The 26,421-nt window shown below is 36.3% G+C and overlaps 1 protein-coding gene across 1 annotated transcript in view; it reads left to right on the forward strand.

Moving 5' to 3' along the window:
- Nucleotides 1-26,421, forward strand: part of LOC149780127 (tudor domain-containing protein 5-like) — a 222,523-nt gene that overhangs the window by 167,498 nt on the left and 28,604 nt on the right. The window contains exons 14-17 of the mRNA XM_089936896.1: nt 13,210-13,325; nt 19,578-19,692; nt 21,470-21,549; nt 25,445-25,513. Of these exons, the coding sequence (XP_089793022.1) occupies nt 13,210-13,325; nt 19,578-19,692; nt 21,470-21,549; nt 25,445-25,513 (380 nt within the window). The remainder of the gene's footprint in view (nt 1-13,209; nt 13,326-19,577; nt 19,693-21,469; nt 21,550-25,444; nt 25,514-26,421) is intronic.

Here is a 26,421-nt window from a genome sequence, read left to right on the forward strand (position 1 = left end):
CACAGATCATGAAATGTAAGCAATAAACCTGATATATGCCCATTCATAAAATTACAATGAACAGATGCATGCCAGTCCACACAGATCATGAATAAAGCAAACAGACCTGATACGTTACAAAATTACAGTGAAGAGACCTGATACACCCAGCCCATACAGATGATGAATAAAGCAAACGGACCTGATACATGCCGATTCACAAAATTACAGTGGGCAGACCAGATACATTACAGTCCATGCAGATCATGAAAGTAAAAGAAACGGACCTGATACTCGACTCTGTTTTATGTAACATAGATGAGAAATTCCCAAAACATTTCTCAAATATTTTGCACAGAACATGTTTTAAAACTTACCTATAGAATTGTCTTGTTGCTCAATGTAATGATTTTACCTCTTTACTGTCCAGATCTATTGTAATGTTAGAATTGTTGGAGATAGTTGGCTATTATAGTCCTTTCAGAAAGGTTTTACTTCCTACTGTCCTTCTACTTAAATGTTTCACTTAGAGTACTACTATCCTTCTAATAAATTTGTTAAGTCATTAATATAAACCACTTGTACTATTTCTTGGTAGAAATTGGAAATCTGAATCTTAATGTGCTATACTGTTGGTATAGAATAATTTTTAACCCTCAAATTCTAAGTTCACTGGCTTTACAGCTAAGTAGGTTATGGCCTTGTTTTCTTTTTGTCTGTCTGTTGATCATCCCTCCATCAATAATTGTTTGTTACTGCACTGGATGCACTGGAGGTCGTGCTGTTTTGATCATGATGAATCCAATATTAAGATTTGAAATGAATTCAACAATGAACAAGATCAGGGTATATTTATCAGGTCATCTTGCATTTGATACCACTCAGCAGGCTGTATATTCAACAATGAGCAAGATCAGGGTATATTTATCAGGTCATCTTGCATCTGATTGGAAGATTTTGATACCACTCTGGAGTCCCTATTTCTAATCCAGTTTTGGATCAAACATGGAATGTGGGCTTGTATCATCATGATCGCTGAGAAGTTTGATCCCTGCATAGAAATGAAGTGAGCTTGTATCTGATTGGCTGAGCTTGCTACTACTCTTGACATGCAGGAGTCCCTATTTCTAATCCAGTTTGGATCAAACTTGGAATGTGAACTTGGATCATCAAGATCATTGACAACAACCAGCAAGATCCATGCATATTAAAGTTATCCTACGTACAATTGGCTGCACTTTTTACTACTTTGTAAGCTGTATTTCTGATCCAGGTTTGGTTTATAACGATTTATTTTGTCCAATTTTGATTAGTTATTTGTAACCCTTTGATGATCAGTTTTATGTCTCCCCTAATGCAGATCCTGGTAACCAGCATAGTTCAGGAGCAGTACCATATGTATTCCAACTTGTATATATGCCTCCATTGTGTGTTCCCGTTTGAACTTGTTGACATTTCCTTTAATTTAGTTGCTTCCAAATTGAATTTTGTTAGCAAAATAAAAAATAAAAAGTGTAATAAAACAAATGTGCAATAAATGTACCATGTTCTCTATTTCTAAGTCTCTTAATAAATGACTTTTTTCCTGTTAATTCTTTTCTGGAAGTACAGATGAATTTCATATCAAAATGTGGCATCATTAGGAAAAAGCTAAAGTTTGGTATAAGGTGCATTAGTCAAATCATCAGGTCAGTTTATCAGTAACTTGTGCAAACTATATACCTCTGGAAAAAGATGCTCAACAGCTGTTCTACTTTGAGGATTACCATGCAGACTGGTTGGTTCTTAATAAAATAATACTGATCTTACTTCTGTTACATCCACCCTGGCAGTCTGCCTATTTGGTAATCAGGCACCCTGGCATCCATTTTGTTATTGCTCCACTTCTTTAATGGAAAGTTATATCAACATGGCATTTTCACCAGAATAATTATGAATTTCATTGAATATATTTTACAGTTTAAATGGCCAATTTGGGTCTATACTGAACATAGTTCATTGGCAGAGTTGGATCTACTGTACAGTGTCATTGGCAGATCAGGGTCTAGTATCCAGGTCCATTGGCAAATTTGGGTCTATACTGTACACAGTTCAGTGGCAAAGTTGGATATACTGTACAATTTCATTGTCAATTTGGGTCTACAGTAGAGTTTCATTGTCAGATTAGGGTCAATACTATACACCGTTCAATACAGATGTGGGTCTATACTGTATAGTTGATTGATACAGGATAGATACAAGTTTATACTGTACACAGATATAGGTATTATGGTACAGATTCAGTGGCAGATGTGGGTCTATACTGTACATTTTTAATATCAAATATGAGTATACTGTACAAGTTCACTGATAGATACTGGTCTTACTGTACACAGGTCAGTGGCAGATGTGGATCTTTCTTGTATACAGCTGAATGGCAGAGCTGGGTTTTACTGTACTTGTTCAGTGGCAGATCAATACTGTATAGTTTTTCAGAGTGGCCCCAGATCTTCCACTTTTATCTCTTTTTTTTCTGTTTTTTTTTTTTTGTTGACCTTCCAATTTGTCCTTATCTTTTTCCAAATAGAACATATGGTTCTTACATTCCTTAAATATTGAAAATCAGTTAGATTCTGCACGAGAAGTGATAGTGAAGTGAATTCATATATGATCTTTGTGATGACAGAGATGGTGTTTAAAAAGAGACAGGCAAGAAATGTAAAAATATATTTTTCAACAGTTCAATGCATATTAAACATGGGGAAAATTGCACATAAAAAGTCCAGATTTTTATATATATAGAGGAATGACTTTGAAACCAGAATCTGCAGTCAGGTGATATTTGTCATTTTAATACCTTCTTCATTTGCCCTTTTGGCTTGATTTAAATCAGTTCCCAATGTTAATTTGATCTGCATGCTCCAGGTATCTGCCTAGTATCCAATATTGTACATAAAATATATACATGGTTCACTTGGGCGTTAGGGCAATTTGGCTGCCAAATATGGTACACTTAATTGGCCAGTCTGTTTTTAAAAGGGGGAGGTATTTTGTTCAGTTACTTGATGGAACAAGTTGATGAATTAGTTTGTCTGTGTGCCTGCGGCCTATTTAAGAGAATACATAGAACTCCCAAGCAAATATTACTTTGCTTTTTTTGCCAGTTTATTATAGGCATGGCTTACACAATCAAGCAGTTACACTGCTGTTTTGCTAGTGAGTTTAACAGAAAGGCAGATGACCCTGAGCTACCAACACAATGCACTAGCAGATCTGGATCCTCACTGTGTGTGTGCGTGTGCATGTTAGAGAATTGATGTCATTATACATTGTCATTGCAGTACATAATGGTTTGATTTGGCACATTGACAGTGTCAGCAGAAAACAATTAACTATTCTGACAGCTGTAAAAAATTGTGGCATTATCACACTTTTTACACAAATAAGTGTCCATATTGTCATACAACTTCAGGCTCATGATAACATCACTGTTATACATGGATAAATAGACTTGCTTTCAACATAAAACAGTTTTCTTGTCTTTCTTAATACACCAGTTTTTACTGCAAATCATTGTAATTATGACTAATTATAGAATTTAAAAGGCTGAAATTACTTTCAAAAGTATTTATAATTGTCAAGCAATAAATGCAAACAAAAGTTTCTGACATCAAAGGCTTGTAAAGGCAATAAATAGACAAAAGTTGCTGACGTCAAAGATAGACTTAAATTGTTTCCTCAGATGGTTCTAAGGTCAGAACCTTTTGTTTTATGTGAAATTCCATGTTTATTTTCATTTTTATTTTTATATGAAATTTCATTTTACAATCAGAGTTTTCCAAAGATGATAGTATTAAACAAACTCCTTGCTAAAATATCAACTTTATCAAACAAGTTGATAGATCAAGTCTTTCACTAGTGGCCTGTCATGGGAAAAGACAAATCTGGCCAACACACAAATGACACAAGCAACCACTATAAAATTGCTTTTTGAATTGATACCGTGCACTTAATGTTATTATTATTATTATTATTATTATTATTATCATTATTATTATTATTATGATTGTTATGTGTACAATATATAGCAAAATCATAATTACAGGTATGTGCTGTTCTCTCCCAAATTTATGTTCAACACATGATTACTGTATCTTGCTCATTTTAATTCATCCCATACATAAAATTATTACTGATTTAAAAACATACAGATCGTAGTTTGTTCACACTATAAAACAATATCCGGATTAGTCAGTTGCTCTGATCATCAAGACTAAAATACGATTGGCCTATTTGAGAAGCCGCTGATGATCACAAAATCTGCCACCATATACACCCTGGTTGATCTGCTATTTGTATAACACCCCAACTGATCTGCCATTGCATAATACCCTAACAGATCTGCCATTGTGTAACACCCTGACTGATCTGCCATCGTATAACACCCAGGCTGATCATCTGTTATTATATAACACCATGGCTGGTCTGCTGTTGTATAACACTGACTGATCTGCCATTGTATATTACCCTGACATATCTGCCATCATATAACACCCTGGCTGATCTACCATTATATAATCCCTTGACAGATATGCCATTGTTCTCATACCCTCACAGATATGCTTTCATATAAATGCCTGGCAGATCTTTGTCTCAGCAGTTTGTTTGGACTAAATTAGTAGAACACCCGATAGATCTTTGTCTCTGCAATTTCTTGGGACTGATTAGTAAAACAAATATCATAGGTCCGTATCTGCCAGCATATTATGGGATGGTCTATCAGGGTGTATGTCATTTGTAGTTGCATTCAATATTTATGCTTATATGTATATATGGTACTGTTGAAACATCTGCAAATTACATTCCTGTTACACAAAGTAAATTATAGATTGTATATTTTTTTGCTATTATTTTTTCAGTTGCAAGCAGTGAGAGCTTCTTTTCCCTCAGTCTTCACTTCCATTTGTGTTCAATGTGTACTTCCATTTCTGTCCTTCAATCTGTACTTCCATTTCTGTCCTTCAATCTGTACTTCCATTTCTGTCCCTCAGTCTGTACTTCCATTTCTGTCCTTCAGTTTGTACTTCCATTTCTGTCCTTCAATCTGTACTTCCATTTCTGTCCCTCAATGTGTACTTCCATTTCTGTCCCTCAATCTGTACTTCCATTTCTGTCCTTCAATCTGTACTTCCATTTCTGTCCCTCAGTCTGTACTTCCATTTCTGTCCCTCAATATGTACTTCCATTTCTGTCCCTCAATATGTACTTCCATTTCTGTCCCTCAATATGTACTTCCATTTCTGTCCCTCAGTCTGTACTTCCATTTCTGTCCCTCAATCTGTACTTCCATTTCTGTCCTTTAATCTGTACTTCCATTGCTGTCCTTCAATCTGTACTTCCATTTCTGTCCCTCAGTCTGTACTTCCATTTCTGTCCCTCAATCTGTACTTCCATTTCTGTCCCTCAGTCTGTACTTCCATTGCTGTCCTTCAACTGTACTTCCATTTCTGTCCCTCAATCTGTACTTCCATTTCTGTCCCTCAATGTGTACTTCCATTTCTGTCCCTCAATCTGTACTTCCATTTCTGTCCCTCAGTCTGTACTTCCATTTCTGCCCTTCAATCTGTACTTCCATTTCTGTCCCTCAATATGTACTTCCATTTCTGTCCCTCAATCTGTACTTCCATTTCTGTCCCTCAATGTGTACTTCCATTTCTGTCCCTCAGTCTGTACTTCCATTTCTGTCCCTCAATGTGTACTTCCATTTCTGTCCCTCAGTCTGTACTTCCATTTCTGTCCCTCAATATGTACTTCCATTTCTGTCCCTCAATCCGTACTTCCATTTCTGTCCCTCAGTCTGTACTTCCATTTCTGTCCCTCAATGTGTACTTCCATTTCTGTCCTTCAATCTGTACTTCCATTGCTGTCCTTCAATCTGTACTTCCATTTCTGTCCCTCAGTCTGTACTTCCATTTCTGTCCCTCAGTGTGTACTTCCATTTCTGTCCCTCAATCTGTACTTCCATTTCTGACCCTCAATGTGTACTTCCATTTCTGTCCTTTAATCTGTACTTCCATTGCTGTCCCTCAATCTGTACTTCCATTTCTGTCCCTCAATCTGTACTTCCATTTCTGTCCCTCAATCTGTACTTCCATTTCTGTCCCTCAGTCTGTACTTCCATTTCTGTCCCTCAATCTGTACTTCCATTTCTGTCCCTCAATCTGTACTTCCATTTCTGTCCCTCAGTCTGTACTTCCATTGCTGTCCTTCAATCTGTACTTCCATTTCTGTCCCTCAGTCTGTACTTCCATTTCTGTCCCTCAATCTGTACTTCCATTTCTGTCCCTCAATCTGTACTTCCATTTCTGTCCCTCAGTCTGTACTTCCATTGCTGTCCTTCAATCTGTACTTCCATTTCTGTCCCTCAATCTGTACTTCCATTTCTGTCCCTCAATGTGTACTTCCATTTCTGTCCTTCAATCTGTACTTCCATTTCTGTCCCTCAATCTGTACTTCCATTTCTGTCCCTCAATCTGTACTTCCATTGCTGTCCTTCAATCTGTACTTCCATTTCTGTCCCTCAGTCTGTACTTCCATTTCTGTCCTTCAATCTGTACTTACATTTCTGTCCTTTAATCTGTATTCTCATTTCTGTCCTTCAGTCTATACTTCCATTTCTGTCCTTCAATCTGTACTTCCATTTCTGTCCCTCAATCTGTACTTCCATTTCTGTCCCTCAATGTGTACTTCCATTTCTGTCCCTCAATCTGTACTTCCATTTCTGTCCTTCAATCTGTAATTCCATTTCTGTCCCTCAATGTGTACTTCCATTTCTGTCCTTCAATCTGTACTTCCATTTCTGTCCCTCAATCTGTACTTCCATTTCTGTCCCTCAATCTGTACTTCCATTTCTGTCCTTCAATCTGTACTTCCATTTCTGTCCCTCAGTCTGTACTTCCATTTCTGTCCCTCAATCTGTACTTCCATTGCTGTCCTTCAATCTGTACTTCTATTTCTGTCCTTCAATCTGTACTTCCATTGCTGTCCTTCAATCTGTACTTCCATTTCTGTCCCTCAATCTGTACTTCCATTTCTGTCCTTCAATCTGTACTTCCATTTCTGTCCCTCAGTCTGTACTTCCATTGCTGTCCCTCAATCTGTACTTCCATTTCTGTCCTTCAATCTGTACTTCCATTTCTGTCCTTCAATCTGTACTTCCATTTCTGTCCCTCAATCTGCACTTCCATTTCTGTCCTTCAATCTGTACTTCCATTTCTGTCCCTCAGTCTGTACTTCCATTTCTGTCCCTCAATCTGTACTTCCATTGCTGTCCTTCAATCTGTACTTCTATTTCTGTCCTTCAATCTGTACTTCCATTGCTGTCCTTCAATCTGTACTTCCATTTCTGTCCCTCAATCTGTACTTCCATTTCTGTCCTTCAATCTGTACTTCCATTTCTGTCCCTCAATCTGTACTTCCATTTCTGTCCTTCAATCTGTACTTCCATTTCTGTCCTTCAATCTGTACTTCCATTTCTGTCCCTCAATGTGTACTTCCATTTCTGTCTCTCAATATGTACTTTCATTTCTGTCCCTCAATCTGTACTTCCATTTTTGTCCTTCGGTCTGTGCTTCCATTTCTGTCCGTCAATCTATACTTTTATTCCTGTCCCCAGTGTGTACTTCCATTGCTGACCTTCTATCTGTACTTCCATTTCTGTACTTTAGTCTGTAATTTCATTTCTGTCCCTCAATCTGTACTTCCAGTTCTGTCCTTCAATATGTACTTCCATTTCTGTTCTTTAATCTGTACTTCCATTGTTGTCCTTCAATCTGTACTTCCATTACTGTCCTTCAATCTGTACTTCCATTGCTGTCCTTCAGTCTTTTCTTCCATTGCTGTCCTTCAATCTGTACTACATTTCTGTTCTTCAATCTGTACTTCCATTGCTGTCTTTCAATCTGTACTTCCATTGCTGTCCTTCAATCTGTACTTCCATTTCTGTTCTTCAATCTGTACCTCCATTTCTGTCCTTCAATCTGTACTTCCATTGCTGTCCTTCAATCTGTACTTCCATTTCTGTCCTTCAATCTGTACTTCCATTTCTGTCCTTCAATCTGTACATCCATTTCTGTCCTTCAATCTGTACTTCCATTGCTGTCCTTCAGTCTGTACTTCCATTGCTGACCTTCAGTCTGTTCTTCCATTGCTGTCCTTTAATCTGTATTCTCATTTCTGTCCTTCAATCTGTACTTCCATTTCTGTCCAATCTGTACTTCCATTTCTGTCCCTCAGTCTGTCCTTCCATTGCTATCCTTCAATCTGTACTTCCATTTCTGCCCTTCAATCTGTACTTCCATTTCTGTCCTTCAATCTGTACTTCCATTTCTGTCCCTCAATCTGTACTTCCATTGCTCTCCTTCAATCTGTACTTCCATTGCTGTCCTTCAATCTGTACTTCCATTTCTGTTCTTCAATCTGTACTTCCATTTCTGTCCTTCAATCTGTACTTCCATTTCTGTCCTTCAATCTGTACTTCCATTTCTGTCCCTCAATCTGTACTTCCATTTATGTCCTTCAATCTGTACTTCCATTTCTGTCTGTTAATCTGTTCTTCCCTGTCTGTCCCTCAATCTGTACTTCCATTTATGTCCTTCAATCTGTACTTCCATTTCTGTCCTTCAATCTGTACTTCCATTTCTGTCCTTCAATCTGTACTTCCATTTCTGTCTGTTAATCTGTTCTTCCCTGTCTGTCCCTCAATCTGTACTTCCATTTATGTCCTTCAATCTGTACTTCCATTTCTGTCTGTTAATCTGTTCTTCCCTGTCTGTCCCTCAATCTGTACTTCCATTTATGTCCTTCAATCTGTACTTCCATTTCTGTCCAATCTGTACTTCCATTTCTGTCCTTCAGTCTGTACTTCCATTTCTGTCCAATCTGTACTTCCATTTCTATCCCTCAGTCTGTACTTCCATTGCTGTCCTTCAATCTGTACTTCCATTGCTGTCCTTCAGTCTGTTCTTCCATTGCTGTCTTTCCATTGCTATCCTTCAATCTGTACCACCATTTCTGCCCTTCAATCTGTACTTCCATTTCTGTCCTTCAGTCTGTACTTCCATTTCTGTCCTTCAATCTGTACTTCCATTTCTGTTCTTTAATCTGTACTTCCATTGCTGTCCTTCAATCTGTACTTCCATTTCTGTTCTTCAGTCTGTACTTCCATTTCTGTCCTTCAATCTGTACTTCCATTTCTGTCTGTTAGTCTGTTCTTACCTGTCTGTCCCTCAATCTGTACTTCCATTTCTGTCCTTCAGTCTATGCTTCCATTTCTGTCCTTCAATCTGTACTTCCATTTCTGTTCTTCTGTACTTCTATTTCTGTCCCTCAATCTGTATTTCCATTTCTGTCCTTCAGTCTATACTTCCATTTCTGTCCTTCAATCTGTACTTCCATTTCTGTTCTTCAATCTGTACTTCCATTTCTGTTCTTCAATCTGTACTTCCATTTCTGTTCTTCAATCTGTACTTCCATTTCTGTTCTTCAATCTGTACTTCTATTTCTGTCCCTCAATCTGTACTTCCATTACTGTCCTTCAGTCTGTTCTTCCACTGCTGTCTTTCCATTGCTATCCTTCAATCTGTACCACCATTTCTGCCCTTCAATCTGTACTTCCATTTCTGTCCTTCAATCTGTACTTCCATTTCTGTCCTTCAATCTGTACTTCCATTTCTGTTCTTTAATCTGTACTTCCATTGCTGTCCTTCAATCTGTACTTCCATTTCTGTTCTTCAGTCTGTACTTCCATTTCTGTCCTTCAATCTGTACTTCCATTTCTGTCTGTTAGTCTGTTCTTACCTGTCTGTCCCTCAATCTGTACTTCCATTGCTGCCCTTCAGTCTGTACTTCCATTTCTGTCCTTCAATCTGTACTTCCATTTCTGTCCTTCAATCTGTACTTCCATTTCTGTTCTTCAATCTGTACTTCCATTTCTGTCCTTCAATCTGTACTTCCATTTCTGTCCTTCAATCTGTACTTCCATTTCTGTCCCTCAATCTGTACTTCCATTTCTGTCCCTCAATGTGTACTTCCATTTCTGTCCCTCAATCTGTACTTCCATTGCTGTCCTTCAATCTGTACTTCCATTTCTGTCTGTTAGTCTGTTCTTACCTGTCTGTCCCTCAATCTGTACTTCCATTTCTGTCGTTCAATCTGTACTTCCATTTCTGTCGTTCAATCTGTACTTCCATTTCTGTCCTTCAATCTGTACTTCCATTGCTGTCCTTCAATCTGTACTTCCATTTCTGTTCTTCAGTCTGTACTTCCATTTCTGTCCTTCAATCTGTACTTCCATTTCTGTCTGTTAGTCTGTTCTTACCTGTCTGTCCCTCAATCTGTACTTCCATTTCTGTCCTTCAGTCTATGCTTCCATTTCTGTCCTTCAATCTGTACTTCCATTTCTGTTCTTCTGTACTTCTATTTCTGTCCCTCAATCTGTATTTCCATTTCTGTCCTTCAGTCTATACTTCCATTTCTGTCCTTCAATCTGTACTTCCATTTCTGTTCTTCAATCTGTACTTCCATTTCTGTTCTTCAATCTGTACTTCCATTTCTGTTCTTCAATCTGTACTTCCATTTCTGTTCTTCAATCTGTACTTCCATTTCTGTTCTTCAATCTGTACTTCTATTTCTGTCCCTCAATCTGTACTTCCATTGCTGTCCTTCAGTCTGTTCTTCCACTGCTGTCTTTCCATTGCTATCCTTCAATCTGTACCACCATTTCTGCCCTTCAATCTGTACTTCCATTTCTGTCCTTCAATCTGTACTTCCATTTCTGTCCTTCAATCTGTACTTCCATTTCTGTTCTTTAATCTGTATTTCCATTGCTGTCCTTCAATCTGTACTTCCATTTCTGTTCTTCAGTCTGTACTTCCATTTCTGTCCTTCAATCTGTACTTCCATTTCTGTCTGTTAGTCTGTTCTTACCTGTCTGTCCCTCAATCTGTACTTCCATTGCTGCCCTTCAGTCTGTACTTCCATTTCTGTCCTTCAATCTGTACTTCCATTGCTGTCCTTTAATCTGTACTTCCATTTCTGTCCTTCAATCTGTACTTCCATTTCTGTCCTTCAATCTGTACTTCCATTTCTGTTCTTCAATCTGTACTTCCATTTCTGTCCTTTAATCTGTACTTCCATTTCTGTCCTTCAATCTGTACTTCCATTTCTGTCCCTCAGTCTGTACTTCCATTTCTGTCCCTCAATCTGTACTTCCATTTCTGTTCTTCAATCTGTACTTCCATTTCTGTCCCTCAATCTGTACTTCCATTTCTGTCCCTCAATGTGTACTTCCATTTCTGTCCCTCAATGTGTACTTCCATTTCTGTCCTTCAATCTGTACTTCCATTTCTGTCCCTCAATCTGTACTTCCATTTCTGTCCCTCAATCTGTACTTCCATTTCTGTCCCTCAATGTGTACTTCCATTTCTGTCCCTCAATCTGTACTTCCATTTGTGTTCTTCAATCTGTACTTCCTTTTCTGTCCTTCAATCTGTACTTCCATTTCTGTCCTTCAATCTGTACTTCCATTTCTGTCCCTCAATGTGTACTTCCATTTCTGTCCTTCAATCTGTACTTCCATTTCTGTCCTTCAATCTGTACTTCCATTTCTGTCTGTTAGTCTGTTCTTACCTGTCTGTCCCTCAATCTGTACTTCCATTTCTGTCCTTCAATCTGTACTTCCATTTCTGTCCTTCAATCTGTACTTCCATTTCTGTTCTTCAGTCTATACTTCCATTTCTGTCCCTCAATCTGCACTTCCATTTCTGTCTGTTAATCTGTTCTTCCCTGTCTGTCCCTCAATCTGTACTTCCATTTCTGTTCTTCAGTCTATACTTCCATTTCTGTTCTTCAATCTGTACTTCCATTTCTGTTCTTCAATCTGTACTTCCATTTCTGTCCTTCAATCTGTACTTCCATTTCTGTTCTTCAATCTGTTCTTCCATTTCTGTCCTTCAATCTGTACTTCCATTTCTGTTCTTCAATCTGTACTTCTATTTCTGTCCCTCAATCTGTACTTCCATTTCTGTCCCTCAATCTGTACTTCCATTTCTGTCCTTCAATCTGTACTTCCATTTCTGTCCTTCAATCTGTACTTCCATTTCTGTCCTTCAATCTGTGCTTCCATTTTTGTGTCATAGGATGCTTCTTAAGATGAGTACACAAACACCAACTGTGATTAAAAAATGTAATAATGATAGGTGTGGTTTTATTCATGTGTAGATAACCTGATGAGATTTTATGCAGTTTAAATCATTTATCAATTTGTAGCTCTGCTGGTCGATAAGAAGAGGAGCTTATGGGTTGGTCTGTTATCTGTTAGCATTAAGTTTTTTATTGCTATCTCATCCTAAACTACTTAGGGGATTCCATGAAACATATTCATCTCCCAGCCTACTTAGACCTAATGAAAATGGTGCACTCAGACATACAGTATGGCTGCCACAGTGACCTTCTTGAAAATCTCATTATTGGTCACGTGGGGTTTTCACCAGAAACAAGTTTTCTATTATGTCTTGTTGGTCCTAAATAAAATCAAGGCCAATCTGATGTCCAGTATGGCCATTTAAAAATATTACCACTTCTCATTTTGAACAGAAAGTCATATTAACGTGGTGTTGTATAAAAGTGAATGGACACAACCACATAAGAAATGAAGAACATTATGGTGATGGCTTTGTTTGGATTGGCTTTAGCAAAACCAGCCATTAGCTGATGTGTACAGTTATCAAATAGAGAAGAGCAAAAGCTTTTAGTTTGTATTAAGGATAAGTCTTCATTCTTGTGTATTATTATCCTACTTGTACATTTCACTTGCCAGTGTACAGTTTGGCACTAAGGATACTTGTCCATTTCACTTGCCAGATTAGTTTGCATTGAGGATACTTGTCCATTTCACTTGCCAGATTAGTTTGCATTGAGGATACTTGTCCATTTCACTTGCCAGATTACAGTTTTGTATTAAGGATACTTGTCTATTTCACTTGCCAGATTACAGTTTGGCACTAAGGATACTTGTCCATTTCACTTGCCAGATTACATTTTAGCATTAAGGATACTTGTCCATTTCACTTGCCAGATTAGTTTGCATTGAGGGTACTTGTCCATTTCACTTGCCAGATTAGTTTGCATTAAGGATACTTGTCCATTTCACTTGCCAGATTAGTTTGCATTGAGGATACTTGTCCATTTCAGTTGCCAGACTATACCTATGTATATGGAGAACAAGCACGACATAAGCCAAGACTTCCTAAAGCCGCTGCTAACACTGAGGCCACAACTTCACAAACCACTCCACGTTTTGTCAAATGGTAAGATATGAACTAGGTTGCTTTAGATCAGTATTTAATATTTTCTTTAGCACATGAGTACACTTTAGTCACCCTTATCATAATAATAGTAAACTGTACATAATTTTCTCTGTTTAAAATGTTTGTGCTGTTTTTTATAATAGAATAATATATTCTGTATGTTTATGCTGTGTCCAGCACCTGTGACCATGTTAGCAGCACATTGTACATAATTTTCACAATGTCAGATGTGAATGCTGGTAGTAGTGTCCAGTACCTGTGGCCATGTTAGCAGCACAGTGTACATAATTTTCAGTGTAAAGTGTGAATGCTGGTAGTAGTGTCCAGCACCTGTGACCATGTTAGCAGCACAGTGTACATAATTTTCAGTGTAAGGTGTGAATGCTGGTAGTAGTGTCCAGTACCTGTGAGCATGTTAGCAGCACATTGTACATAATTTTCAGTGTAAAGTGTGAATGCTGGTAGTAGTGTCCAGTACCTGTGACCATGTTAGCAGCACAGTGTACATAATTTTCAGTGTAAGGTGTGAATGCTGGTAGTAGTGTCCAGTACCTGTGAGCATGTTAGCAGCACATTGTACATAATTTTCAGTGTAAAGTGTGAATGCTGGTAGTAGTGTCCAGCACCTGTGACCATGTTAGCAGCACAGTGTACATAATTTTCAGTGTAAGGTGTGAATGCTGGTAGTAGTGTCCAGTACCTGTGACCATGTTAGCAGCGCAGTGTACATAATTTTCAGTGTAAAGTGTGAATGCTGGTAGTAGTGTCCAGTACCTGTGACCATGTTAGCAGCACAGTGTACATAATTTTCAGTGTAAGGTGTGAATGCTGGTAGTAGTGTCCAGTACCTGTGGCCATGTTAGCAGCACAGTGTACATAATTTTCAGTGTAAGGTGTGAATGCTGGTAGTAGTGTCCAGTACCTGTGGCCATGTTAGCAGCACAATGTACATAATTTTCAGTGTAAGGTGTGAATGCTGGTAGTAGTGTCCAGTACCTGTGACCATGTTAGCAGCACATTGAACATAATTTTCAGTGTAAAGTGTGAATGCTGGTAGTAGTGTCCAGTACCTGTGAGCATGTTAGCAGCACATTGTACATAATTTTCAGTGTAAAGTGTGAATGCTGGTAGTAGTGTCCACCTGTGGCCATGTTAGCAGCACAGTGTACATAATTTTCACAATGTCAGGTGTGAATGCTGGTAGTAGTGTCCAGTACCAGTGACCATGTTAGCAGCACATTGTACATAATTTTCAGTGTAAAGTGTGAATGCTGGTAGTAGTGTCCAGTACATGTGACCATGTTAGCAGTACATTGTACATAATTGTCACAATGTCAGGTGTGAATGCTGGTAGTAGTGTCCAGTACCTGTGGCCATGTTAGCAGCACATTGTACATAATTTTCAGTGTAAGGTGTGAATGCTGGTAGTAGTGTCCAGTACCTGTGGCCATGTTAGCAGTACATTGTACATAATTTTCACAATGTCAGGTGTGAATGCTGGTAGCAGTCTGCAGCACCTGTGGCTTTGTTGATAGTAGTGCTGAGCTATAACCAGAATCAAGTTATAATGAAACATTTTACAATGATGAAGAAATGTGTGGGATACCACTGAATATAACCAGGTATAAAATGTACTATCTGTGTGCAATGGTACATTGTATATAATTTTCACAATGTCAAGTGTGTGTGCTGATGGTGGTGTACAGCACCTGTGGCCATGTTTATAGTAGATTGTACATAATTTTCACCATGTCTTGTGTGTGTGCTGATATCTGAATGTGTTAAAAGGTAGTCTAAAAGGACCATCCCCAGATATGGCAATGAGATTTGTTTCATACCTGCATATCGTTAGGCAAGACACAATGAAAATAATAAGTTGGCTTTGAATGGAATGTGTCTTGTTTAGAAAGTTGAATTCTATTTCACAGGTTTTTCACAAAAAGAATTGTTATTCTTTCATGGAGCAAGAACTTCACATTATACCATCATGAATATCTGTATTGTGTTCTTAACTTTTGTCCATGATTGTAGATTGGACTCAAGATAATGGTCATTTGTAAACATACATGATTAACTTTTGTCCATGATTGTAGATTTGATTCTAAGATAATGGTCATTTGTAAACATACATAATTAACTTTTATCCATAATTGTTATTGTTATTGTTATGGGGTTTAACGCCATTTTTCAGCACAAGATAGGCTATACATGGTGGCCGGTATTAATGGTGGAGGAAGAACCAGGGAAAACCCAGGAAAGAACCACCGACCCACAAGAAGCTACCGGCAAGCTTTCTCACATATCCACATTGGCCGAGCCCGAGACTCGAACCCACGCAGACAGAGGTGAGATGGCAGTGATCTGTGATGGAGAACGCTTTAGACCACTCGGCCACTCGGGGCCCCATCCATAATTGTAAATAACATTGTTAAGTTGTAAATAACATGTTGGCATGGCATTTTTAGTTTAGAATATTCTAAAAGCAGACTTGTTTACACTTTTGGTGGAATTTTTTTATTAGAATGACTCACATCTAGGTCAAGTGAAAATGTGTCTAAATAGAGACATGTTAAACAAATAATTCATTCCAATTTCAAGATAAGTTTGTGGAAACCCTTAACAGTTGTGTTTAGATGTAATTTTAGTATTTATATAGTTCATTGGAATTACTAAATGCACTTTTAACATTTTTTTGGGAATTACTGTGAATTCATTCAAAGACATTTTGGATTGCATCACTGTGTTCCATCAGGATATTTAAAACTATTGGAATTCATTTGCAACATTCTATACTTTTAGACCTGTGATTGAACATTTATGATTTTTTTGGATTTATTTCACAATGCTCTAAGTTCCTCTTAACTTTTGATTTTGTAAATTACAGAAATAAATTGTTTGCTGATTTTATTTAAATTATTGGTTTCATTTCTTTCTATTACTTAATGTGAGACTTTGAGTCATAACAAAACTGTTATTTACAGAGATTTTCTTCAAGGAACCAGATCTTTGAGCAAAATGTCCAAGGGATGTGCTTAACCCACTTTCATATAAAACTCAAAACCTTTGGTCTTTATCAATTCTATTTATTCATTCCATGCCCAGTGAATTTAGTAAGGAAATATGGATTTTATAATTAAATGATTTAGTAGAAAAGATGTTAGCATTTGCAAATGAACTGTTCAAGAAGCATAAAGATCATACCAACATCATGAAGTATAGGATGATATAAGTAATGACACCTTGGTTTTCATTGGAATTGAATCTTCTTGGGAGAAGAAAAAAATGAAAATAAAGGTAAAAAAGCAAACGGTTTTTAAAAAAATCCAGCAAATACTTTGTTATATATACATATATATATTAGGTGATAATCCTGCTAAAATATCGATGTTTGATACTTTCATACATTACGACCTTTAAGCTTTCGATGTCTCAGACTTATTACTTGATTTTCATGCATTCAGGTGAAATTTTGACTTGATTTTTTATAAAAATCAACATGAATCTCACGAATAGACCTCCTAAAAGAGACAGTGTCAACTTACGACAAAATTGATTGATTTTACGATTTATAATCATGGTGGTTTTTTTAACTCCAACACAAATGTGTTTTGACACAGCATTGTTTAAGCTCCAAAACATATGTGATTGAACATGTCCATCTGTTTTAGTTCTATCCACTGGTCACAGTAAATTTGTTTTTTTCATTTCTGATCATTGGATCTGCCAAATTGCTTTGTATTCCAAGGCTGTCTTTGACAGAACACACTCTAAAGACAATGTCCTATAGCCACATCTGTTTACAAAGTATAGTGACCATTGGTTATTGTTGTTGTTGTGGGGTTTAACACCATTTTTCAGCACACAATAGGCTATACATGGCGGCCAGTATTAATGGTATAGGAAGAACCCGGGAAAACCATAGAAAGAACCACCGACCCACAAGAAGCTACCGGTAAGCTTTCTCACATGCCCACAATGGCTGAATCTGAGACTCGAACCGGCGCAGACAGAGGTGAGATGGCAGTGATCCGTAACGGAGAGCGCTTTAGACCACTTGGCCACTTGGGGCCCCGTGACCATTGGTAATCTGGTATCAAACTATATAAACAAAACACATCAAAATAAACATTTTCAAAATTAAATTAATAAATATGATTAAGATTTTTGTGGATGCCCGAGTTGTTGTTAATCCATGAATTAATTATGATTTATATATTCTGTTAGATTACATGGCATATTTTTAGTTAACCCCAACCCCTATAAGCTTTAATGAGATGCCCCATGGCTAGAAAGTCCCTTTTATGAATTTGAAAGGATGACATGGTTCAATGACATGCCTTGATACTACTGATCTATAAACCAACCCTGAAACAGAACTCACAAGATAACAGTTTAAGTCATGTGACCAGTTATGTTTGTATTTTGTATAAATTGTGAAGCAGACTATTGGTAAACATAGTGCTCGGCATAGTTTTAGGAGTAACAGATATTAAACAAAGGATAGGATCTGGACATGGTGTCATCAGAGACTTATAAGTATACATGTTGAGGAAATCTGAAATACCATGGTAATACACTTGATACAGTAACAGAATGTCATAGTTTACCATGATAAACTCCTGAATATTTGTCATTTAATGTCATAGTATGCCATGATAAAGGCCTGAATATTTGTCATTTAATGTCATAGTTTACCATGATAAAGGCCTGAATATTTGTCATTTAATGTCATAGTTTACCATGATAAAGGCCTGAATATTTGTCATTTAATGTCATAGTATGCCATGTTTATGTTTTTGTTGTCATTTATATGTTGTCACATCTTTTGTGGATCATATGGCATTTCATATAATCAATGCCATTACTCACAAAAATTATTTGAAATTTATATTTTGACTATTTAACTTTTAATTTAAAAAAAAATTATGCTTTTCTCCTGTAACACCTCCAGATTTATCTAGCAAGAGAGAAAGAAATCCATGGATTTGAAAGAACAACAACCTGTGAATTATGATCTCATTTCTTTGAAAGCCATGTGACACAGTAGACCCTGAATTAAAACTTTGTTTGTAAAACTTTCAAAGATTTTGGATGATTTCAATTATGACCAAAAGACTGCATAGTTCATTACATGTCAATCATTATGCTTTTGGCATAATCCATTACACTTTCTGCATAACGAGTTACACATCTGGCATAATCATTATGCTTTTTTCACCAAACTATGTTTTACATTGGCCTGTAGATGAATTATGCGTTTTTTGTTCATTAAAATATACAATAAAAATAAAGCAGTAAAAAGTTGTTTTCTGTTATTTTTATTATCATCTCTTTAATTCCACTTATAAAAATTTGAGAATATTCTTAAAAAGATGAGTTCTGCGAAAGAATAGCATAAGAGAACTTTTTATTTGCTATTATAGCAACTGTGTATGACCCATTTCCTAAACAAACAGATGGGTTTCTTCAAATATGAACTTATACTCGGAGATTCATTATATTGATAAGGTAGTTAGCAGACCAGTCTGTACTCTTAAACAGAATGGTGCAAGATGTTATGAGAAATGCTTTGGATGTTATATGATGGAAAATGTTAGAGCAGATAGATTTGTTCAAACTTCAAAACATGTCAGATAAAAAAAAAGTATAAATCACCACCACTTTACAAACTTTAAAAGAATATGAGATTAATGTGCTACAACACACTGAGCAAATGAGCATGCTTATTGCAGAATTCTAGTTCATGATCATTCAGTTGAGGTGAGTGCTGAATATAAATAATTTTTTCAGTATATTTTGTGTTCTGATTTTAATCTGTTTGGATCTAGTCCTTTGTGACAAGAACTTTGACAAGCTTCAAAACCAGGTTTGTAGCAAAAATAAATGTATATTTTTCATATGAGCTATAATTCTGGCATGTAATGTATAGATTGAACTTTTTATGCCCAAATTAAACTTTTTCCATCTTATAAAAGCACTAATTATGTTTATACCTCTTATGGGGGTTGGCATGAATGATATTTACGTCGTCTCTGTCTTTGGAAAGAATTTATCAGACTTCAGTAACAGAGGTCAAATCAAAATGATATAAAGTTTGGCTGATAATTTACAAAGGTTGTGTTCTGATGCATGTAATACTATACTGACTTGGGCATTGAATATGTAAACCAGGTGTGTGATATCAGGCCTGCTAGGACATCTGTTTTAAATAGATGGGAAATTTTCCAATGTACCTTGCATTTCCTTTTTCAGGTTGCAGTTAACTGCCCATGAGACTCTTCACATCGTTAACCTGAATGACACAGCCTATGTCCTGTCCTCTGAAATATCAGCTTTTTTCTGGGATGCTGATATACTCTACACCGAGGTAATGAAAATGTTTGTAGAAATCCATTTATACTAATAACTCATTAAGCTTTTCTTAATATTTTGGATTGCTGTGTACAAGACTTAAAAGTGCTCAGATATTTTGGACTGCTGTGTACAAATTTAAAAGTGCTCAAATATTTTGGATTTCTGTGTACATGATTTAAAATTACTCAGATATTTTGGATTCCTGTTTACAAATATAAAAGTGCTCAAATATTTTGGATTGCTGTGTACAAAATTTAAATGTGCTAAAATATTTTGGATTGCTGTGTACAAATATAAAAGTGCTCAAATATTTTGGATTGCTGTGTACAAGATGCTCAGATATTTTGGATTGCTGTGTACAAATATAAAAGTGCTAAAATATTTTGGTTTGCTGTGTACAAATTTGAAAGTGCTAAAATATTTTGGATTTCTTTGTACAAGATTTAATTGTGCTAAAATATTTGGATTGCTGTGTAAAAATTTAAAAGTGCTACAATATTTTGGATTGCTGTGTACAAATTTAAAAGTGTTAAAAAATTTTGAATTTCTGTGTACAAGATTTAAATGTGCTCAAATATTTTGGATTACTATGTACAAGATCTAAATGTGCTCAAATATCTGTAACATAACACCTAGGAATGTCTGGTAATTTTACCAAGGTTTACAGTGTTGAAGGTCACACTGTAACATAACACCTAGGAATGTCATATAATGTTACCAAAGTTTACAGTGTTGTAGGTCACACTGTAACATAACACCTAGAAATGTCTTGTAATGTTACCAAGGTTTACAGTGTTGTAGGTCACACTGTAACATAACACCTAGGAATGCCTTGTAATGTTACCAAGGTTTACAGTGTTGTAGGTCACACTGTAACATAACACCTAGGAGTGTCTTGTAATGTTACCAAGGTTTACAGTGTTGTAGGTCACACTGTAACATAACACCTAGGAGTGTCTTGTAATGTTACCAAGGTTTACAGTGTTGTAGGTCACACTGTAACATAACACCTAGGAGTGTCTTGTAATGTTACCAAGGTTTACAGTGTTGTAAGTCACACTGTAACATAACACCTAGGAATGTCTTGTAATGTTACCAAGATTTACAGTGTTGTAGGTCACACTGTAACATAACACCTAGGAATGTCTTGTAATTTTACCAAGGTTTACAGTGTTGTAGGTCACACTGTAACATAACACCTAGAAATGTTTTGTAATGTTACCAAGGTTTACAGTGTTATAGATTACAATGTTTGTAAGTTTTGTTTCTTTGTATGATACTATGGAATCTTCAAACTCACTGTCATTACATGGGAAAGGTTATATTGTCAAAAAGTACAATTATTGCGACAATATATTTAAACAAACTTTTATATATGAAATGGGCAACCATTGACAGGGCTTTTCCAATATGAAGCCGAAAGGGATCCCTGGGTCTTTCTTACCCTGCTCTGGACTTAATACCTTGGTCATAACATGGAAACTCTGTAACCATGGATACAGTTATTCAGCATGAAAAGATGAAATGAAATGTGCAGCAAAATGATTCCTTGGTCTGTTCTAACATGCACATCCACCCATCCTGCCAGTTTATAGCCTCATTTTTCTTCACTTAAAAACTAAAATTCTCATACTGTTGCCATGGTAACTGGCATTTTAAAAAAGCAGAAGTGTGTATAAAGCTGATGTTATCCCCATTGTTTGGCTTTAAAAGTTACTTTTACCCTGGGTCACAAACTTCTAGCCTTTTTTATATTTGCATTTTCATGTTTGCGTGTTTATTTTTTTCAGCTCATTGAAAAGAACATGACTGTTCCTAAAATTGTGGCAACCAAGGCTGAGTATCCAGGGTTATTTGAGGAGCTGAAAAGGTACAAAAAATATCAATTTGGTACTTACCTAGTGTTTCTGGATGAAAAAAAGTAATGTATTGGTTTTTCTGGATGCCAATAATTATTACATTGGTATTTACCTTGTGATTTTGGATGCCAATACATATTATATTGGTATTTATGTTTCATAATGCCAAAAAATTATTATATTGATAATGTCCAAAAGCATGGGAACAAAGAAAATAATTTATAAAAAAATCTATCTATAAAACTTGGGTCTAGGTGAAAGTTGGACATGATCAGCTGCTAGTTTCATTTCAGAAATTGGCTGATTAACAATTGTGTCTGCAGTGTATATACAGTGAAATATAGATCTTTGGAGTCTTCCTTATTTACTTTATATATTGGGACATTGTATTTGATGGGACATGATAAGTTAATTTTTAAAGTAATTATTTGTGCACTGTATATTCTGGGACACATCAGTTTTTTTTTTTAAATCTTAAGATCTGGCACACCTTTTAAATCATTTGAAAATTACATCAGAAAATGTGCTCAAATGCAAGTTTTATTTTTAAAAAATATTAAACTGTATGTGAGATAAAACTCTTTAACTGCAGCATCTCCTAATCAACCCTGCCCTTCTCCTGCACATTGCACATATACGAACCATCCTTTAGATGCATGAATATTTTTTAGCTTCTTCATGATTTGAAAAATTATCATTGGAGGCAACACATCTAAAGCAAAAACTACAATAACTAAAGTAAGATTTTTATTATCTGCACCAGTTGTGCAAATTCTCACACTTTTAATCACTTTCTTACCAACAGTTCATCCAGGAATGAGATCAAAGTACACAGGAGTTTTATTTATGTTGATAATCATATTGTTGGCAAACTCATCTTCTCTTCTGGCCTTCACAAATTCATCAAAGGATTTTATTTTCCCCCACAGATCTTATGGGATGTCCTGTGTCATCATTGTCCATGCACGATGCCCTAGATTGTATAGATCAGACATGATTTTTCTTCATTTTAAAGTGGAATTCCGCTTTTCTTCTGACTGGAATCCGACTTTTCTTGATATAGTCCATTTTTTTATAATCTCCGATCCGTTTTTTTAAAAACAGTTTGTTCTGTCCTCTTCTGCAATGACCCTGTAACGTATTCGTCTCATAAATTAGTTAACCCACGACTCTCGTAAAGAGTATTCTGATTGGTCAAGAGTTTAAATTCATCCAATGAATCTTTGTGTAATGGAAACTGATGGCAATGGAAAGAAGAAGCGTGTTTGCAAAAAATGGCATCCCGAGTTGTTGAGACACGAGAAGTTTAGATAAAGGTTTAAAAAATGTATGGAAATGGGAATGGCTGGAGCGAAAAGTTGACGGAAATTTAGTTGGTATAAACGGCACCTACAAAAGAAGCTGCATATGGAAAAATTGAAGCTCAGTGGGCATCTGGAAAAAGTGCAATTAATTACTATAAGAAGAAAGATTTCTTGCACGAGAGAACAGAAGTAGCTCATTGTCAGAATATGCGCACTGCATGTCGCCAATACAAGCACCAGCTTGTAAGGAAAAAGGCTGTCATTGAGAAGGAAAAGAAATGATTGCACATTGAGCCCAGAATGGAAGGCTAAACAAATCTTTGCCAAAGCTGCACAAAGAGCTAGACTGAAATATCAGGCTGTGTCCATTGGAGAAAAAGACCAGTGAATGTATGGGATTTTTTGGATATAGTTGATGTACTTTTTACAGATTTATTATGAAAAGAGAGAAGTGTTATCTATTTGCTGCAAAAATTGATAATTATGATGTGAACACTGACATGCACATGAAATAACTTAAGCGCCAATATTACTGAAGAACAAATTCATGTGACAATAAACATTGTGAAATTATTCAAGTCAAGTTGAAACTTTTTGGTAAGTTTGTTAGTTTTTCAAATGATTATTTTGTTATATATTATGATCATAAGTTTCACTAGGAGCAGATTTTTATGATTGTAAAATGCATTTTTGGACCCCCAAACCCCACTTTCAAATTTTCAGCTTTTCTTGGTGGAATACCAAAATCATGTCTGATAGATTTAAAAACTGTTTCAACGCTTTAATTAATTTTCCAAATTCTCATGAATACTGATCAAAAGATCCAACATGGCTTCTCTGTGTCTGCCGACTTTGTATATATATACAAATCGGCACACTTTTATAATAAAATAACCTTTGAATTTGATACCCTGTCGGTAAGTTCAAAAATGAGTTTATTGCTTGCTGCCAGTTGTGTTTATTCACCATATATTTTTAAGTAATGTTTTTTATTTGCTAGATACTTTCATATAGTTAACCTCGATATAATACAATCTTGGTTATTGTGCACCTAGCACCATATCAGGTGTGAATGGCAGTGCCTTGAAACAATCAGTTTATATTTCCCTCTCTCTCTCTTTCTTTTATTTGCACTTTTATTGGATCCATTTTTCAATCTGATTTTATATTCAAACTTTTGAGTATATCCAAGCATAATTTGTTTCTTTATATTGACTTGAGTCCGTGAACAATGTGTTGTGTTTTATTTGACACGATCGATTCACACTACAGTATCGATGCACATGCTATATATACGGAATTTATGGATATATTTTTTCTTTAATTTCCCTTGTTGAAAAAAAGAGAGGAATAAATTATAACAATACAAGGCTATTTTTTTTTTTTTTACATTTTATTATCAATAATGCCTTTTATCTGTTTAATTGCAATGTGTGGGGGGGTGTGCAGATTCAGTACAAATTCATTTCATTTCTTATGACTTGGGACATATGGCCTAGATGAAAAAAAGTTTCATCATTAGTTCTCGGACAGGAAGAAAAGGATTATTTTATCATGTCCCAGTGTATATGGTAAATACAGTATATATCAATTACAGTTGAAATCTTGAATGCAAATGCTGTTGTTTACAAATGAGAAAATGCCTCCATCAGAACAGCAGTTTGTTAATGGCAGTGAAGTTTGTGTGTGTGTGTGTGTGTGTGTGATTTGGATTTTTAACATAGCTTTAACAATTTTTCAGTCATATCACTACGATGTTTGCAGTGTGGCAGATTATAGTGATGTCTAGCACTGGGGCATCATGCCGCAGACATGTAGCATGATGTCCCACCCTGTCACTTTATCCTGACACCAGGCCGACCAGTCCTAACACTAACCTCTTAATGCTGAACGCCAAGCGAGGCAGCTGTTAGTACCATTTTTATAAGTCTTTGATATGGCTCAGCTGGGGATCGAACCCACGGCCTCCCGCATCCGAGGTGGATGCTCTAACCACTAGGCCACCAGAATGGTATGAAGTTTGGGTCGTCATAACTGCCTCACATGTTACCATTTTCAACAATTAGCCAAGCAGTCCTTATGGTGTAATGGACCATTGGATAAAGTGGCATATAGTTGGTTCCACCATAAGGTGTGAGTATAATTAGTGTATTATTACAATTCATACTTCTTGCTGATATCAGAATGGTGTTCAGTGCAGTGAGCATTAATCATATCTGACTATTTTGGTTTAAATCTCGCTCCTTTTCTTTCCCTCTTTCTTTCCCTCTCTCTGTCTTGCTTGAATGTATTGAAGTGGTTAATTGAAATGGGATTTACATCATTGGCATCTATCACATATAAAGGCTTTCTAGAGGATAGTATTTGCACCAGTGTTATGGGGAGTTAGGAATAAAACAATTTAAGTAGCAAATGATTCAGTTGGTAATAATAGTAAACTAGACTGGGTGTGAGATGCAGAGAATACATGTAGTAAAGAATTCAAGGGGTCATAAAATTGAGATATGGTCTTGTCATGAGTTCATGATTATATCCATTCAAATTGTGTAATATTGTAGATTTTAATAAACTGTGTGCTTATTACATATTATTTGTATTTCAGATTTAAATTGGATGTGGCAGAGAATGAAGATGAACAATATACTTGTGTCCCATTGTATCAGTTAGACAGGTGAGTTAATTTTACATGTGTCCCATTGTATTAACTAAACAGATGAGTTAATTTTACACTTGTATCCTATTGTATCAGCTAGACAGGTGAGTTATTTTTAAGATGCTGTCTATTACAGTGTTTCTCTTTATGCACATGTATGCATCATGAGCACACTTTGGAGATATATGAGACACACATTTTGTTGCCATGCATAATTTTGACACAAAGGATTTGCATAATGTGATCAGGATTTATTCAGTATCCAATGCTGGATGAGGGATGGCATCATGTATACTTCGAGCATTGGCATGGTTATGATGGAGTAGCTTTCCCATATCTCGTGATCTGTCACATGATTTCAGTCAAACTCAGCAACATGTTGTCCAGACAAGCTGACCCCAATGCTTTGCAGACTAGAAAATGATCTCCAGATTAGAACAACATGCATTTAGAATCACTTGCCAAGAAAGTGAAAGAAGCAGAACACAACAGATTAACTGTGGATCATAACTTTAATGAAAAATGGAGAAAATAATTTCCATGACTGGAATATGGCACTTCCATTAGGATTCTGCCGTGATAAGTGATCGTGTGATTGCAATGACTGCAAAAGTTAATAATCCTTTCAATTCTTCTTGAATCATGTCAGAAATGGTGAACTTGGCAAACCTGTCTTTCTTATTCTAAAAATTAAAGTAGATGCCAAGATGTATTACCATATATACTGGACTACAAGTCTACTTCCCTGTTTTAGGGCTACAGAAAGCCTAGTTCTCTTTGGCCCTCCTATTAGTTGGGGTGTATTTTGTAAGTCAGATCCATCAAAAGAGGTAACTGGTTGTCAGTGAGTCAGATTTGTACTTTGGAAAAAAATCCTGACCCAACTGGATAGATAGATTGATGAGATAGTGACAAATTCAGTGTAA

Source organism: Sinohyriopsis cumingii, chromosome 16, assembly GCF_028554795.1.
Source record: "Sinohyriopsis cumingii isolate HCF-2022 chromosome 16, ASM2855479v2, whole genome shotgun sequence".
NCBI classification, from domain to species: domain Eukaryota; kingdom Metazoa; phylum Mollusca; class Bivalvia; order Unionida; family Unionidae; genus Sinohyriopsis; species Sinohyriopsis cumingii.